The sequence below is a fragment of the Ostrinia nubilalis genome, chromosome 4, assembly GCF_963855985.1.
Source record: "Ostrinia nubilalis chromosome 4, ilOstNubi1.1, whole genome shotgun sequence".
NCBI classification, from domain to species: domain Eukaryota; kingdom Metazoa; phylum Arthropoda; class Insecta; order Lepidoptera; family Crambidae; genus Ostrinia; species Ostrinia nubilalis.
In genome coordinates, this window is record NC_087091.1 from 12,435,299 (window position 1) to 12,454,463 (window position 19,165).

A 19,165-nucleotide genomic window follows, 5' to 3' on the forward strand; every position below is an offset into this window, starting at 1 on the left:
ACAAAAAATAAATTTTAATGTAACTCTGAATCCTGACTATTATTCAATAGCAGAAGTTACTGAACATATTGCTATTTTGTGTTTGGCGTGTCTGTAGTTCTGTACAACAGTACATTTATGATTATTCTTTATATACGAGTATGTACTAGAAGCGACAATAGCCCAACAGTTTCAATGCTGGATTACCGATTCAAGGGTTGCTAGTTCGATCCCCGTCAATTGCTAAAGTAGTGTGATGATTCCACCCTTAGCAAAAGCAGGGCATGAGGTAGATGGATAGATTAAAATAGTATGAGAGGTAGGATAGGTCATTACCCATAATGTGTAACGAGAATGGTATCTCAAATATTTTTTTAAGCAAAGAATCTGTAGGAATCGCTGCTTGCTTATGTAATTAAACGGTAAATAACAAACTCCAATAACATTATTTCCTTACAATATGATTTTATTTTAAATAATAAATATGTTTCCTAAGTTTCTATCTAAAAGAAGGTTCCAGGAGAGTTTCCGTATGGCCCGTCCGCTTCAAATCCGTCGTACTCGGGGAACTGAGGGCTCACTTTCGGGAACACTGGAACAAAAATAAGAGTATCTATTAATAAATAGAATAACATCATCAAGTATCATAATTAACTGGTGATCCGGCAGTGTCATTAACGTTCGTGTTAAGCAAAGTTAATTAATTCATTAATTGAGTTCTTCACAATGCAAGTACGAGTATCAACCAATCAATAGTGATCCCATCCCAGCTCTAGTTTTATTTAACAGATTTTTTGATCCCTTAATAAAGTTAACTAAAAGAAAATAGGAGTGTGAAGCTGAAGGTCGATTTTTTTAAGATTATTAGTAGATTATTAATAGTCTCGTTAGCCCCTCGTGGTAAGCTAAATTATGCTTGTGGGCTCACTACAATAGTCGAGCGGCGTTGGGATTCGAACCCGCGTTCCTCGGATCTCGAGTCGGCCAGACCTTCACCGTTCGTCTATCATGCCTTCAAACGATGCATAGTGGATGACAAATTAATGACAAACAAAAGGATAATAAACCTTCGATAAAAAGGTAAACAATACAGAAAGTACATAGATGCTTTACTTTTATATCAATTAAAACTGATATCATTAGGTTTGATAATTATAAGAACGTACACCATCCCTAACACCAGTTTCGCCATCAATGACTTATTGGCTTGTGATTCTAAAAAACTTGAAATACCATTAAAAGACCATGTAAAGTGAAATTAGCAAACAATGGCCGAACAATGAGTGATCACTATCCGCTAATTGGAGAAGGACAATAGAACACCTCTTTGCTCGCTACAGAGAGTTCAGTTAAAAAAGCATTTAAAACAAATGTTCATATCTTTCAAGTTTCCTGACAAAATTTCATGTTTATTTAACCTACTAACATGTTTGATTTCCACATGCATATGTTAGTATTGCTAAAATCTAACAACTTATGTTGGCCGTGTTTCGTAAAACCAAGCCCAAAATGATACTGCTTAGGTAAATCGAAGATCTAAATAAACTTTGTTATTATTCAGATCTCTTCAGATCTATCTATCAAAAAATCTCTTTCACTCACGTTGTAAGCTCAGAAACTAGGATTCAACTGTTCAGTGGCCACAGTTCCAGCTACTCATTTCCGATGATGTTGTCTCGTTCTATCGCAAAGAATTACCATTGGAAGAGTGCGAAAGAAAAAATGAAAATGGGTAACTGGAACTGTGGTCCACTATCTATACAACCCGATCGAGATAACTGCGCACCTGACAGTCGTGACGTCACATCAACCCTCTAGTACGGACGAGATGTGTGCGGATAAGTGGGAGGGAGAGTCGCATTCCAGCGAGGTGTTAGGTGTAAGGAGGTGGAGGCAGTTAACTCAATCGGTTTGTGCATCCCTTCTTAGACCCGTAATTAAGTTTGATAAGTACCTACAAATACCAAACTATAAAACAATTATACTTACAGAATGACGCAGGCACAGGGTACGCCTGCTGATTGAAGTACTGGCTCGGCACCTCAACCGGTACCGGTATTGGTTTCGGTACGAACCGGATCACCGGCTTCACTTGCTGAGGAGGGGGCGGAGGTGGCGGGGGGGCCGCGTGGACGGATGGTCCGGACTTGGAGACGACCGCGTTGAAACCGTTCACGGAATCCGCCGTGTAGTCCACGGTCCGGATCGAACCGTCCGGCTCTACTAGGGAGTATTGACCTGGAATTGAGGAAAAACAAATTGAATCAATTGGGTGCGGTGGAAAATATACATAAACGGTCTATTTTGATGTGTTTTTTAGAAGGTAACGTTAAACATTATTCTTTGGAATATTTTAATAGTAGGTTCTCACAATAAAAAATTAAAAAAAGACTCCAGAAACATTCTAATTTCGTTTATAAATAAGTCGACACACAACGCGAAAAGTGTGAAGCACCTGCACGATGATTATGGAATGTTTATCTGCAATCAAGATACTAAAAACAAAAATACTCTGATAAGGCACCAGCACATATCCGTTGTTCCGTATTTTAGGTCTTATTATCGTCCGTCGTACTAACAAACGATAATAGCTCAACGTTTGCAAACAATACTCGCTAGCTGATTAAATCTGGTGGGAGTGAGATTTCTAAGGGTACAATACATACAATACAATAGGTTTAATGTACTTTGGAATGTACAAAAACCCCTATTAAATCATGAATGTTTTGCCTGGAAAAATGTTTTTGTTTTTCGTCGAATCGGAATCTTGATTATGTTTTCTATTGTCACCAACCTAAATTCTAGTGCAATCGAAAAGTAATGAGAAATACACTTTATTGTGCAGTTAATAAGGCCATCGTTTTATTCTGAAACGATTGAAGTTATTTAAATTATAGGTGGTATTTGACTGTGTGAGAAAGTCATGATAGTTTTGCGTAGGTAACTTTTCTTATCTTTCAAACTGACGTACTCGTAAGGTTTATTGGAAATCATTAAAGGAGGCCTGTGTTCAGCAATGGTCATCCTGTGATTGAAATGATGATGATGGTTTTACTATAGGTAAATACGACAGAATGGAAAAACTCCTTATTTTTTCAAGATTGTCTACATTATTAACAACAATTTAAAAACTAAATGATGATGATGATGATGATGATGATAATACCTTTAACAACATCTCCATCTCGCGTCTCGTGCTGTGATTTCACATCCCCGGTAGAGTGATCCGCTACTCCATAGTTAAACGCGTATCTGGGGTGATCCTATTAGATAAATTAAATAATATTGTTAGAAAAAAGCTGATAACTTCGTTATTACTTATCTGTTGTTGTAATCTTTACCTGCTAAAATTTGTACCTACCTAAACTAATAAAATAATTAAATTAATTGAATTTAATCAAATCAATTAATTAGTGATTGAATCTTAATTTAAAAATTGATATGTTATAATGTATGAAGTAAGAATAACTAATGATTTAAAAGGCTCTTTTAATTTTACTGTCGACTATTAAATTTTAGACAAAATTAAATTATTTTGTAAATATTTTTCTATTAATTTATTTCACTTATTATTTAATTAAATAATTACTCACATAATATCCATTGTGTGGCTGCGGTTGATACACAGGATTAAATACTGCCAATTTAGCCTTAGCATGTACCACACTACAAACTATCGCCAACGTCAAACACTGGGCCCAACACATTTTGATTTGTCCAAGCAATAACAGACGGCACGTCAGGTTTGTCAAATGCTGCCTCCCTCAATACTACAATGGTGTTTTCCCAGGCATTTATATGTGGCCTTATTTGCCAGTGAGTGTTGGCCGCGGCAGCCTTGGGGGGCGTGGCGAGCGGGCTTCCGAAAATGAAGTTTCCTTAGAAGCCAGATGCGCGGGCGCAGCGGCGGATAATTGAGAAAATTATTCGCACGGCACAATGGAGTATGTGGATGGTTGGACGCTATGGGAGGCAAGTCAAGTAAAATGAAAAACTAGGTTAGATTTTTTAATATTTTTTTTGTTTCTAGCTATCTATACCACCTACGTTGTGTGTGGGATAACTGGATCGACTTTTCTTAAATTTTTATAGGTCACAGGGGCTGTGAAAATGTATGGTAGTCCCTACTGGATTGAGAGAAAAATAACTAATTACCTAGGTATATCTAAGAAGTTTATTGAACGATTTCCAAGTTTTCAATTAATTTAACTACGAGTATTTAATGAATTTATTGTATCGACCTATGAGGGACCCAAAATATTTTTAAAAATTCAAAATTATACATCTCATCGACTTGGAACTTGATTTATATTAGTGTCAAACTTCAAATGATCTTATTTTAGAAGTGACAAATTGCAGAAGATCCACTGGTTAGCCTTCATGCATTAATAATTAATTATTTTATGCAACAAATGTCCACACATTTCCCGGTCAATATTAGATTTCATCAATTCAGCATCACTTAACTACTGATAATTAATCTATTTTATATCAATTTAATATTTAAATGATCTTGACATTTAAACTTTTAGTTCTTTGCAAATTTTATCTAACCCAAATTATAAGTTTTAAAAACACAAATATGCAGAAATATCGAGAAATAGACCAAAATTTGCACAAACTGCTCATCTTTTAAATAAACAACTTGATACATAGTTACATTATGTAATGTTAATTAAATATCCAAGGTAGACTCCCACTGGAAACATTTGATGTTACTTTATGATTTAATGATAATTATAGTCTTTATACCTAAGTGAATTTTCCATGTACGTAACAATAAAGCGATCAACGGTGACACATATTTTGCAATTGCCAGCGTCTGTTTCAAAGAATTTTAAAACATGCAAGACAGTTTTAGCGTGGTTTTAACCTTAATTTCTTCATTCATCCAACATTTTTATCTTCTGTAGATAATCCCTGATCTTTTACTTTAAAATTATAGCGATTTTCCATCATTTTTGATTCCTTTTCGCCATTAGTTGAATTCAGTTTTCTACCCCTAAAATGACCTGCCTAGGGTTCTTTAGAATTTTTTCCTAATCTTCAAAGAAGATTAAAGGGGTCTCCAGACCTGAAAAATCTCTGCGTAATCGGTGTACATACTTACTTAAAAAAACATACAACAAGCATACCAACCTAATTTAGAAGCTCCTCCTTTTGTTGAAGTCAGTTAAAAATCGCCAAAATTAAGTACGTCATCTTTATGCAGTCGGTCTAACATATTTTAACTTTAGCTATTGCACTAACGTATGCAGCTCGCGTGCCTTCAATGTTTACCAGAGCTGTGTGACTGCACCGTGGGATAATACTGAGAACACTATATCTTATGAAGTATTAGCATGTTAGCCTCTATGTGTTTAGAAGTTCGTTCGTTCGTTCGTTCGTTCGTTTCAGCCGAAAGACGTCCACTGCTGGACAAAGGCCTCCCCCAAGGATTTCCACAAAGACCGGTCCTGCGCCGCTTGCATCCAGGTACTTCCCGCGACCTTCACCAGATCGTCGGTCCACCTAGTGGGAGGCCTGCTCGGAGTTTCCCTGCGTGATCGAATCAGAAATGAGGAGATCCGTAGGAGAACCAGAGTGACTGACATAGCCCGCAGAATCGCTAAAATCAAGTGGCAGTGGGCGGGGCACATAGCTCGAAGAGCTGATGGCCGCTGGGGCAGGAAAGTTCTTGAGTGGCGACCACGAGCTGGAAGACGTTTAGAAGTAGGTCAACATTATTTACTCTGTCAGGTGTGACAAACAAATTCTTTAGCTTCCTCTTTTGTGTCTTCTATCATGTAACAGAGTTATAGACTGGTGTCAGACTTATGATTCGTTATATGCGTCAGACGTCTCACTAAGGCTAGATTGTACCATCACTTATCTATAACAAACGTCAAATCTGTCTAACTCCATGCAAAACGCACCGGTTATAGTTATAGTTACGGTTAAAGTTAGGTGGTACAACTGGGCCTTATTGAAGTACTGACACATTTCTTTTCAGGCTATGAGGTTGATTAATTCTTAAAACAAAAGCACAACATAAAATGTGATTTTACATTAAAAGTGTCCCATTAGGAAATCTAACCCGAAACCTTTAAGTTTAATTTGTTACTCTGTCGTAACATACAATAAGAGCTTGTATGTACTAAAACATACTAAAATTGAGCTTTCCTACATGCTAATTAAAAAAACATTTTAATTACAAACCTCTAACAAACCAGGCCTCTTTTAAATCAAATTATCCCATCACCACATTTGATTAAAAATTCGATCCAACCTAAAACAATAAGCTGTGTGGAACTAACACGGTGTAAACAAGCCTCCGAGGACAATGCTGCCTTCCGCCTGTTGGTGTTGAGGCTGCCACATCCTGGCCAGACAATGAGAGTCCTCTAAGCAAATATTCTTTGTCGGTTGCTGTTTTAAGTTTTGGTGATTCGGTCTAGAGATCCGTGTTGTAAAAGCATCCCTTCGGATGCCAAGTCAGATACTTTTTACTAAGCTTGTACTATAAAAACTAGAGAAAACATTGAAATAAATACCTATACCTGATGTGAAATCAACAAGTTGAATCTAGTATAGGTACTAAGACATACGAAATCCCTGCAGTGCGCATGTCCCAACTCACATTTCACCTGTTACCTACATATTATTTATCAAGTATAGCTTTCCGCCCGCGGCTTCACCCGCGTGGAATTTTGTCTGTCACAGAAAAACTTTATCGCGCGCGTCCCTGTTCCAAAAACCGGGATAAAAACTGTCCTATATAATTTCCCGGGATTCAAACTATCTCTATGCCAAATTTTATCAAAATCGCTTCAGTGGTTTCGTATTTATAATATTAATATGGAGAATAGATAGTAAATCAACAAGACCTAGTACCTACATATTTATCAAGTACAGGGTGTAAAAACTTTAAATTTAAATTTCCACTAGCTCAAGCAATAAAGAATTGAGTAGGTAATTCCTTCAGTAATTATTTCAAATCTAATAATTATAATATTGAATGCATGTAGGTTATGTTTGAGTTTAGTAAAGATTGAAATCATTGTATTTGTGTACAGACAGACAATAAACTTTGATATCCCATTGAATGTACAATCTGCACCTACATAAACACAATAAATCCATTGATACCATCATGATAACTAAATAGCATTATGTCTGAATCTTTTTCTCAAGATGTAGACAAAGGGCGTATTAGACAACCATGGACATTTAAGACTTGCAAGGTTAAAAACACATAATGTACAACCTTTTCAACCAAGCCAAATTAATCTATTAGCCATTATCAAATTACATAATAAGCCTACTATAAAACCACAAAAAAATATTTACAACGTTCTTGAAAATCCGTAACCATATGTACAAATTTTCCCACACAGTGACCAAACTATATTTGACTGAATATTACAATATATTATTTTTCGGTCCGTATATTAGTTTGTCAGGTTCTCATATTTACGAGTACAATCATTTGGGAATTAGAAATGAAAATTAAGTAGGTATATCCAAAACATAGAGTTTATTGGCTTTATAAACAATAAAGATAAAGCTAAATACAAGCAAGCAGCTTTCTAGTTCATAAGTAACTAAAAGGAAGTTAAAACTTCCAAAACAAGTATAACAACACTAATTTATTATCAGGTAGGTACTTGTGTAACAACAATTTCAACAATTCTAACACTAAATATAAATTAGACAAGATAACAAAATATTGGTCTTAGTAAGACCTAATATTAAATAGGCAAAAATCAACAATAAAACTTATACTAAAACATGTAATATCGATACATCACATCATTATTTGCAAATAATTCTGAATTTCAAATAAAACATTAAACAATCATTATCTAAATACGTATGTCACTAATAAAAAAAATGAATGGCAACTCTGAATCAACCGTTTGCTTTTACAAGTCAACTAATTTAACACGATCATAGACTATTGTCACAATCTAATTTAGTCCTAACTGATATCTAATAATAGTTAATAAAATATCCTAAAGCAATTCATCAAATTGTGGTTTTTTTTAAAACAAAAATCGTTCTCTATGTTACATAAACTTGTCCTGAAAACTCAAAAATGATCAGAAATATCTTAGCACGTGTGTATATTAAACGCAGATAATATTAATTTTAAAGTACCGCGTCCTTTGACTTTATTTCGTGAAGCCTGAAATTCAGTGTAAAGAGGACTATACAGGGTGTTAGGTAAATGGGTATATGAGCCGACACTAGCCCATGTTAACATGGTCATATAAATGGTATGGTGAAGTCAGAAAATTGATATCTTCATTTTAATTATTTTATTTTTCATACAAATCGGATTTCGTTTAATTTATTTTGTATGTAAATTAAAAAAATTAAAATGATGACATCAAATTTCTGACTTCACCATACCATTTATATGCCCATGTTAACATGGGCTAGTGTCGGCTCATATACCCATTTACCTAACACCCTGTAGAAAGTGGCTCACTGTTACGAAATAACACTAAATACTCGATTAAAATTCTAGAATTAAACTTGTAATTGAATTTTATTATGTAGACAAATACAAGTTTGAATCCATTTTAAAAGGCTAGATTCAACAGTTATGTATGAGTGTCATTTCTTAACACCAACTACGATCCGACAATTCCACAATGTGCAAACAGTCCAAGCCTAGCAAATCAAAAGTAGGATATTGCGATCTTCGTTAATCGCCTAACGTCTATTCACATTGCTGCATCTACTTTACGTGCACGATTGGATTAAAAAACGACCCTTCCGTTCGCAAAAAGAAAGTAAACGCTCTCTTGTGAACTGACCCTAAAGCAATCTAATCAAGGGTTCATTAGCACAGTTTTGCGGTCCTATTTTTATCCTGTTTTCTTTGAAATTCAGAACTGATTGTTACTTAATCTAATGGTGGTGCAAATGCGCAGCTTCGTGTTGCGATATGGGCGCGGTCTTGTGGACGACGGCGTTGAAACCGTTGTGCTTGTCGGCGGTGTAGTCGACCGTGCGGAGGGAACCGTCCGGCTCGACTACGGTATATTGACCTGGAATCAAGAAATTGGTTTTTGAGAGAATAGTCATAAGTTTTCTTCCATCATCATATAATTATGATGTCCTATGGCTGGGATAATTCTCAGCCATAGGACGTCTACTGCTGAACATAGGCCTCCCCCAATGCTTTCCATGTTGCCCGGTTGGTAGCGACCTATGTCCAGCGCCTTCCTGCTACCTTTACGATGTCGTTGGTCCACCTTGTGGGTGGACGTCCCACACTGCGTTTTCCGTTTCTTTGATTTGGGGAAATTATCTTCATATGGATTGCTTAAAAGATCGCTTTGCTGGTCAGCGGTGACCACGTCGATGTGACCAGGACAAAAAATATTTTGCTATAAGGACCTAATTTTCTTTTCAAGATATGAATACACACTTAAGATTTTCCTCTACTCTGCTCACTGATGAGGAGCGCAGATTTTATGCAATTATTTTATTACTGGATCGCTTACCGCTCTGCCACATCGCTCCGCGCTCGTATACAGGCAGCCTTATAATTATGTGGCTTCTTTCCTTTCTATTTTACGTATGTGATATCATTTTTAAATTATATCTACTACTTACTTAATATAATAATGGAAAAGGAAGTTCGGAAAAAAGGGAAATTACCTTTTACAACATCTCCATCTCGGCTTTCGTGGTGCGTCTTAATATCGCCAGTGTGAAAGTCATTCACTCCATACTTGAAAACGTACTTTGGGTACGCCTGAAACAATTGAGAAAATACTTCATACATGGTAACACTTTGACTAACAACATTGTGATAAAAGCAGTAGGTAGTAGGACGACCGCTCTGCCAAGAGCGTAACGAATAAGAAGAAGAAGTAGGACTAGTAGGTCAACGACAGCAGTGTCTAGACTCTTGAAGTTTCAACAAATATGCTTGGTTGACCAATTGCATTCGGTAATCATTTCAAAATAACTATACTCTAATCATTTCGCATTCATATCATCCATATTGCAAAAACTAAAAGTTATAGAATACTATGTCTTAGTCAAAATCATCAACTTTCTCGTCTCCCAGGGTTATTTGGAAGATATCGCGTCCTAGTAATGAGACCGCCTAAATGATGTCGTTTAGATTGTTTTTTTTAATGTTTGTTTTATGTAGTGTATAAAACTCGTAAGTTACAGTAATATTATATCCATCCCAAGCCTGAATTTAATAATTTTATGTCTTTGCCAAAATTGAATCTTCATAAATGGTGGACTGTCCAAAGTTGTTGGAATCCATCAACCTAAATGCCCCTTTCAAGTTACCTCGACGCGCAAGATATGTACCCTTTTTAGTGCAGGGTTCCAAAAGCAACCTGGGTCATCATGCCACCATGAATAGGCTTCAGAGGCAATATAATAGGTGCAGTAAGGAGGGAGATATAGATATCTTTTCTGACTCGCTGGGGAAATTTAAGAAAAAAATACAACTCTCATTTGCACATGTGTCCGTTTAGCCAAGATCTGCCAGTTAAATTTGAGGTTTAAAATTGTTCTAAATAGAAATAAATTAAATTGAATATTGTGTCAAAATCAGCTGTACGTTTAAGTTTCACATTCTGTCAAAGTCCACTTTTGCATGCCGTGGCAGCCTGTAATTAAGATAGCACCTAGTCCTAAGACAAAATTATGTATGTAAAACCCTTTGCTTGAATTTGTGTCTGTCTTGTTGGTTGTCCTAATTAAATAAATAAATAAATAAAAAATAAATAAATGCGTGTCCTCTTTTTTTCGTACCATTAAACTTTAAGTATCATTACTTAAGTGTTACCGACTAATAAACATTACGAATTACGAGTATAACAGTGCTACGAATGCCGTAATATCCATTACGTCTAAGTCAATACCCATTTGTATGTGAAAAGCGATCGGGCGTAGGATTTTTCGCACACGTAGGAAACGCAGTAACGTTTGCAGTGAAACTGTTCAAACGCGACCGCGCACGCGATTATGTAACGATGTTTTTGTTTTGAAGGCGCAAGTTAGAAGTACTAGCGAGAATAAAAGTTACGATATTTGTCAATGTAATGTTCTGCTACCCAATCAATTTAAATGCTTGTACGTTAATTACAGCTTGATAATGTGCCTTTTTAGAGGTTATTTATACTATTTTCAAGAGTACTCGTAATTGTAGTAGTATCGTATCAATTAACCGTAAATGGAAAACAATTCAGCGTCAAGATTAAACTGTAAAATGTTTTAAAACATAATATTTGGTCTCTTAAATATTGGGAAATTTTGGAATTAGTCTCTTCCTAAATAAAATTGATATTGATCATTGAAACTGTCAATATACCTACATATTCAAATATTCGTTCTAAATTTCAAGATTCGATCACACAATATTACTTTTGATAAAAATTTTGTTGCTTACTTATTATAACGCCTCCCCAACCGATTTGGTCATCGCAGCGTGGGGATTGTAGGCAAAATTCTACATTTTCCTCTAGTAAATTAAAGAGGTTCGTGCTCCTTTAGTGAAGAATAATATGACCTAGGCTAGATCTAGACCTATGATCTAGGTTTAGCTTAGGTCTGACATAATATGCAACTGCCAACCCGCCGGATAGACGCCATCACAAAGGCCACTGAGTCCACCATGGTCCAGTGTACGTGTACGCCTCTAACCGTCAGAAATGGAAGCACATCGCGAAGAGCTACCCTCGGGGATGAAATTACCCCACCATGTACCTCGTCAGCGCACTCTGACATGTGTGCCCGACTGAGAAGAAGAATATGCAACTCTAGCTTTTGGAGAAACACACGCTTCCATCAAACTCAAACGGTGTGTTCTCCTTTCGTTTGCACCACTCTCGCGACTCACGCGCAGCGTGGCAGTGTCATGTCAACAATGCGACCGTTGCGCTTGCTCAGGAAGTGTGATCTTGTCATTCCTGTTCATTCTCAAACGAAGCGTTCGTTCTTACTTCTTACGTCATAATTCTCTATTGTTTCGTTCTCCTTGTTAGGAGAAAAAGTATTGGAACAATTTTTAATTGGCTCTTCCGTTCAGTTTTATTAGTCTGTTAATTAATGAAAATTGGTACGATTGATTGTAGTTTACGATATGAATACTTAACATTAATATTTACGACAAATGCACTTCATTCTCAATTATTGGAAATAATACAAATGTTTTCAGTTCCTAAATCGACTGTGGTATTTAAAAATATTTATGCATTTATTTGTTTGTTATTTTTATCGTAATCGTTCTATTTACAAACAGTAGATTTCTATTTTTTTCGTTATTGCTGGAAGTTTACAAAATTATTTTGTCAAATAAATTTTGTGCCAGAATATACAAGATCCTAGACATAAGACTTCATAATTACATACTAATTTAAATTGTAAATTGTGTATAAATAAATATGTTATACGAACAGAATCATATTTTGTAAAAATTATAATTATTTAAAAAATCTGCCAACAGTGTTACCTCGCTATTCACATTGAAATGAGGTCGTCAGTTTGTCACCACATAACATTGTAGTGCAGTGAAACACAAAACAAATAAATTGTGTTTCTGTTTACGTACAATTTTTAGCGGAAAAAAATGTTTTTGGTCAATTAACTAAGTAATTTACAACGCAATAATTTTCCCGTACCTACCATACCGTAGTTAGTATTATTAACATTTCATAATTTATAACACGATAAAAGAACTTTACTTTTTTATTGGTGATGATTTGAAAACGGACGGTAGTGGACGTCCTATGGCTGAAATGATGATGATAATGATATCAAGAAACTTCAAAATTGTAAAAAGAGACCCTAAAGATTACACCTCCTTCAAAAAAAATCACAGTCGGACGCAGATTAACACAGAACAATAACATAACTAATCATCAATGAATACCTATGACGTGTGTTGTACAGTCGACGGCGCATTAGCAGACTACAATTGGGATGATGACTGGGAAATGAAATCGAAATTCTATTTAGACAGCCAGACAGATAATAAAATAATATTGTTATATATTTTTTTCATAACCGAATCATTACAGTATTATCACGGTAATACTATCTATACAGTATTCCAACTCGGCCATATTTTTGAAATAAATGTCAACAGCCGCGCGGTACGTCACCGTATGACAACATGCGATAGGGCTGCCCACCTGCAGACCCTATTTTCATTAGATCTACCTACTTAGAATTTCTATCTAGTTTTGTGAATGTATTTTGTGATTGTAATTTATTTGTGTTAAGATTTAGTAACAAATCTTATTTTGCGACCGTACAATGTATGCGCCTCGACTGAGGCGTACAAAATCCTTGATCAGTATACAGGATGTTAGGTAAATGGGTTTATAAGCCGACACTAGCCCATGTTAATATGTACATATAAATGGTATAGTGAAGTCAGAAAATTGATATCATCATTTTAATCATTTTAATTTTCATACAAATCTGATTTTATAAATTTTATTTTGTATGAAAATTAAAAAAAAATAAAATGATGATATCACTGACCATTTATATGCATACAGCAACATGGGCTAGTGTCGGCTTATAAACCTATTTACCTAACACCCTGTATAAATAGGTACTTTTGTAAAATATGTTTATAAAAAAAGAGCGCTTACTGTTTAAAAAACAACACATCGTTCGTTTATTATTGTGGCACATTCGCGACACCCCCGACTTTTGCATGTCGAGCGCATACTGAGATTTGAATTTCGAAGGAACGCTCTCGTCTCGTCCGTTTATATGAAGTTACAATACTGTATGATAGTATTACCGTGGTATTATAGTGTACAGTGACGTCACTTTTGAGTAATAAATCTACTCAAAAGTGACATTACGCGATATTTCAACTCGACGTAGCACTGTTATTATTTAACTATGAAAGAAAATAAAAATACGAGTCTAATATTTTCTAATTATCTGACGGAAAAATAATTGAAATGTCATCTAGCCTATTTTCAACCGACTTCAAAAAAAGGAGGAGGTTCTCAATTCGACCCGTATGTTTTTTTTTTCTATGTTTGTTACGCGATAACTCCGTCAATTATGAACCGATTTGAACAAATCTTTTTTCGGCGTATAGATAATACCTCAAGGGTGGTCCCATTTAAATTTAATAATAAAAAAAACAACCCCCAAGGGTGGAAAATTGGGGATGAACTTTTTTATACGCAATATCTCCGCCGATTATAAACCAATTTGAACGATATTTTTTTTGTTGAATAGGTATTATCAAAAGGGTGGTTTCATGCGAATTTGAAGAAAATATTTCACCCCCAAGGGTGAAAAATTGGGGATGAACTTTTTTATACGCAATATCTTTGCCGATTATGAACCAATTTGAACCATTATTTTTTTGTTGAATAGGTATTATCAACATTTTTTAATTTTTAGTTTTTTTTTGTGTTCACGCATTTGAAGTCGGTTATATTTTTTTTTTAAAGTTAATTTGTTACAAAGTAGCACCTATTACAATTACCAAAGATGCCTTGTGTTTACCTTGACGTGCTGTACCTGCCTACTCACCCACTGACAGTCAATGAACGGCTCGTCATCAATTAGCAGTAAGTCAAGGTTCGCAATGAAAGCGAAAAGAAAGTGCGATCAGTAACTCGAACCGATGTTCTTTGACTTTGCTGGAATACGATACACAAAGATTTCCAATTCGAGAAACGGAATATTTATCTTGAGTAGGATAATCATGTTCGATTACTATAGCATCATCATCATCAGATCATTTAGTCTCCACTCAGCAGACCCTCTCTAATTTACCAGTGACAAATGGAAGATTTGGCATACACTCCACGCTAGCCAATACATTAGTTATTAAGATGTTCGCATATTTGAAACTCGATATAATTACCAACCCATACAAAATTTAAAATTGAAGTCAAAGACAGTTTTGTCTCCACTGTACGACTTTTTCTAATTTACCAGAGGGCAATGAAGGATTTGACTCGAATAGGCCTTCTCCTATAGTCACCTCTTATAACATCTACGGAAATAATGGTACCCTGATATTCAGTTAAAATAGTATTAACTCTAATTTATTGACAATCCAATGAGGGTTTTCGCGAATGAAAAATCCGCCAGATGGCAATACGTAGACGCGAGGTCCGAATGCTGCATGATTGGTTATTTTTGACATGACAAGACAGATATGTCAAAATCCACCAATCACGCAGCAGTCAGACCCCACATCCACGTCCCGCCATCTAGCGGATCTTTCATTCGCGAAAAAGCTCATTCTATAATCTTTTGGAGGCTGCTGGCCGTCGCCGCCGTTTTGGGGAACTTATGAAATAAATTCATAAGTTCCCCAAAACGGCTGAAGTATGAGTAGTCTACCCATCGTTCTTTAGTTCCTCTGTAATTGAGGATTCTGGGCGAAGCTTGCAATCAATTTCGGCCTGATCATCGCATATCATCAAGAGCTGCCTCTTTGTGGATATAAGAAAAGAAATATCTTACATAATAGTCAACGTGCTCGTCCTCAGATATGTGGTGGTGGTCGAAGCCGAGGCGCGGCTGGACGTGCAGCGTGGGCGCCGCCTGCGCGTCAGACGGCCGGTATAGCGTGAAGAGACGCGCTTGCGCACACGCTGCTAAGGCCAGGCAGACCAGCACCAACTGGAAAAGGTAAAGGGTATTGTTAGTAATAATAATAAAAGCATTCATTTCTTTCTTTCACAATCCAATGTTACAGTAAAACACAAACTGCTGTGTACTATACAAGCTGGAGACCTGGTAGACTGTAGGCCTAAGATGCGCGCCGCAATGAGCCACTCCATTTTATCGATTTTGCCCATACATTTTGAGGTCGATAAAAGTTATCAAGTTATAGCAACATTATTATAACGTTAAGTTTGAAAAATCCCAACCGAAAAAACAGCGCAAATATAAAGCTTATTTATTGACTCAACAAAAATTCGTGTAACATCGTACACAAACTGAAGACCTAGTTTATAATAAACAAAAACAATCGACAATTTATCATTATTATTTATTCCTACCGTATTAATGTTAATACTGTTTTATTAACTCAAAAAAATAAATATGAGTGTATGCTAATTTTAACAAAAATTGAATTAATCTAATGTATTCCATCATGCAAAATTGTTCACGTGCCAGTAGACAAATAGGCCTTCCTGCAACGATAGTACTTAATGATACGTCATGCAAATGACTGCTTTCGATATTAAAAACGACAGGGAACCATTTTCAAGTAGGAAGGAAGCCAAATGTAGCCACGTTACATCGTTCGGCTGCTCTATTTCGAATAACCATTCAGCCAGAAAAAAGGCACTAAATCGATTACGTAAATCGTTATTTATAATTTGTAATTGCTAAGACATAATTGAAGGAAACATGACGAGATTGTTATGTATTGGCATTAAATAATAACAAACAATCAGATGCAATCGGTCGTATTATGTAAAGTCAATGTAATATCTCATGTTTACAGCGATTTAATGTTTCAAGACAAAATCTTGAACGTGTTGGCCAGAAAGGTAGTTTAATTAGACTTAATTGTCTAACACTATTATTAAGTATAGGCTATAAGGCTGTGTTTACATACAAATAGTGTAATGTTTTGGAGATCTATGCTCTTAGTAGCAATTTATAGAGATAAGTATCGTCAGGCATAGAGCTCTTTAACTCCATTTCCGTTTTTTCGGGTAGTTGTCACTCTGTTAGTTGATATCTTTATTTAATTAAAAAGATTAAAGAGATAAAAGAAAATCTAAAACTCATTTAGGGAGCAGCACCTTTGACTCTAATGACGAAGGAACGTTATAAAACTGCTACTCTATCGTCTTTTTATCAAATATGTGGTATTTTGTGTGTTTTAATTAATTGCGTAAATCATTCTCATAAATTGTACATAATGACACAATAACATGTCCTCCAGGGGACGAATATTCTGAAAGCATAGTCATACTGATTTGCAATGTACAACTGGGAAACTCTTAATTTACCAACAATAAATAATCTTAATGATTGGCGTTTCATGATTATAAGTAAAAAATACATGTAGGTATGTAGTCACATATAAAAGAAAAATGATCACAACTTCGACAACTTGTAGTTACGTATCACAAACTGTTAAAAGTGCGTATGTGCAAAAAACAAATTAACAACACATTTTTTACATTTTTGAGAACACGCGTTCATTAGAGAGTGCAAAGCGTTTTTCGCTCGCATTTAGCATATTATGACTGGAACAATGTATCAATTATCTGAGTAATCAATGGATCTTCGGTGGAGAACAAAAGGTGCTTTTTTCAATATTTCCCAGGCTTTCAATGGAATAGTTACGTGGAGCATTTTCTTGTGTGTTACGACGGCAGTTCAAGTTACCACACAGGTAAACTTTTGTTTTCACTTGTAATAATGCTGTAATATGCCCGTGGACATTAACATTATAAGCCCAACAAGTGTAGAGTGTTGTGATAATACTAATAAGCGATTGTTAGGTAAATGTTTATGATTTTAGTGGGAAATTAAGGTGCTTACAAGTTGTTTACATTTTAAATTGCAATATGTAATTAAAATATGCTTTTTAGGGTGGGTCGCAGTTCCACCAATTCCAAACAAAATAGTTATATAAAGTCCCTAAAGCCATCCAAAGTTAATTTTAAGAAAATGAATGAAAACTTAAAGGAAAACCGTTACGTAAGAATATAAGAGAAAATAAATACTTTACATGGTAGCTAATACATACTACCTACATAACAAGCACTACACACTTAAATATGGGCATGAACCTTAAACTTTTCAGGTAGGTTCAGTCAAAATTACTTGAAATACTTTTCCTAACTTTTAAAACTTATTTAACAGTATTCCAATGAATTGGCAAATTAATTAAACAAAAATGACCATTAGTCTGCTTCCTGCTCAAGAACATCGGCTGTTGGTTTTCATTGGGATAAAATTTAATAAGATTACTAGTAGAAGAAAATATAGAAAAATGAAATTAGTTTATATTCAAAATTCCTTTCCTTCCTTCCCTTCCTTCCTTTCTATAAAATAGTATTATCAAATCATCCATTAATCTTATGTCCAATATCAACTTCTTTTAAAGGATAAATACTAAAAACTAATATTATTAGGTTTATAACCAATACTTATTAAAAATAACTTTATTTTAATTAATATATATTTTTTTAAATTAATATTAATGGCAATCTAAAAACTATGAAAACGTACCTTTAACGCCATTTTTCCTCTATTTTATGGCAACACTGACTCTAAAAAGACACCAACACACCACTACTGAACAGCGGGAAGCGAAATGGCCAGGTCAATTGCTCTAACTCGAATGTACCGAGAGAAATGTGCACACAACTTATATGTGTGCCTTATAAGTGGGGCTCGGCCCGAGAAAAAGAAAAATGAGCTTCACAATGCGTTGTTTTAGGGCAGCTTCAATGCAGTTGACGTATTTGCCATGGAGGGAAGTCGAACCTTAACTTTGAACTCCTCCTATGTTCTTCTGATTAATTTCGTTGCGGATCCAATGACAGTTTAACTTTTCCCGGGACAAACTTGACCTTCACTGGTTGGGTTTTATTGGCGGTCAAGCTGTAGATCCTGGCTACACAGGAGTTGCAGCGGTGGGAACGAGAGGTGGGAATAGTCTCGAACCTATTTGTCAGTGATAAGTGCAATTTGAAGTTATCCTGAACTGATTTTACAAAAGGAAAAGCACTAAGGTTTAGTTGCACCACCTAACTCTAACAGTAAGTTTAACGATAATCGGTGTTTTTGTATGGAGTTTGACAGATTTTTGACGTTTGTTAAAGTTAAAATAAGATGGTAATAAACTAAATAATTACTGCTAAAAATTTTGGATAATGACTTTAATGAGGCTTAAAAGTCTTTCCCCTTTATTAATAAAAGTTACACCATAGTTGAACCCTATTTTAACGTGACGTTTAGTATCGAAATGTCACTTTCAAACAGTATTCAAATAGGGTGTAACTTTTTAATAAGGGGGTAGGTATGGGAATATCGCAGTTTGATGTGTTGGAAATGTTGGAATATACAGTTTGTTTTTTTTATTAAAATACTTGCTTATTATTTTTGGCTATATTTATACTTTCATGAGTAACCATGGTATTCATCGATATTCAAATTGTCACTATTGTATGTACTTTTGATCAAATGTTTACATTCA

General features: G+C 35.3%; 2 protein-coding genes across 2 annotated transcripts; both read right to left on the reverse strand.

The window, feature by feature from the left end:
* Nucleotides 1-419: 419 nt before the first annotated feature.
* LOC135071181 (cuticle protein 7) lies at nucleotides 420-3,857 on the reverse strand. Its single transcript, XM_063964949.1, has 4 exons — nucleotides 3,573-3,857; nucleotides 3,146-3,242; nucleotides 1,969-2,217; nucleotides 420-571 (listed from the first exon to the last, which is right to left on the reverse strand). Exons 1-4 carry the CDS (start codon nucleotides 3,684-3,686, stop codon nucleotides 483-485), a joined length of 549 nt encoding a protein of 182 aa, XP_063821019.1. The 5' UTR covers nucleotides 3,687-3,857; the 3' UTR covers nucleotides 420-482.
* Nucleotides 3,858-8,828: 4,971 nt separating this feature from the next.
* On the reverse strand, nucleotides 8,829-18,325 carry LOC135071173 (cuticle protein 19-like). The gene is made up of 4 exons (XM_063964942.1): nucleotides 18,196-18,325; nucleotides 15,457-15,615; nucleotides 9,634-9,730; nucleotides 8,829-9,017 (listed from the first exon to the last, which is right to left on the reverse strand). Exons 1-4 carry the CDS (start codon nucleotides 18,205-18,207, stop codon nucleotides 8,878-8,880), a joined length of 408 nt encoding a protein of 135 aa, XP_063821012.1. The 5' UTR covers nucleotides 18,208-18,325; the 3' UTR covers nucleotides 8,829-8,877.
* Nucleotides 18,326-19,165: the final 840 nt, after the last annotated feature.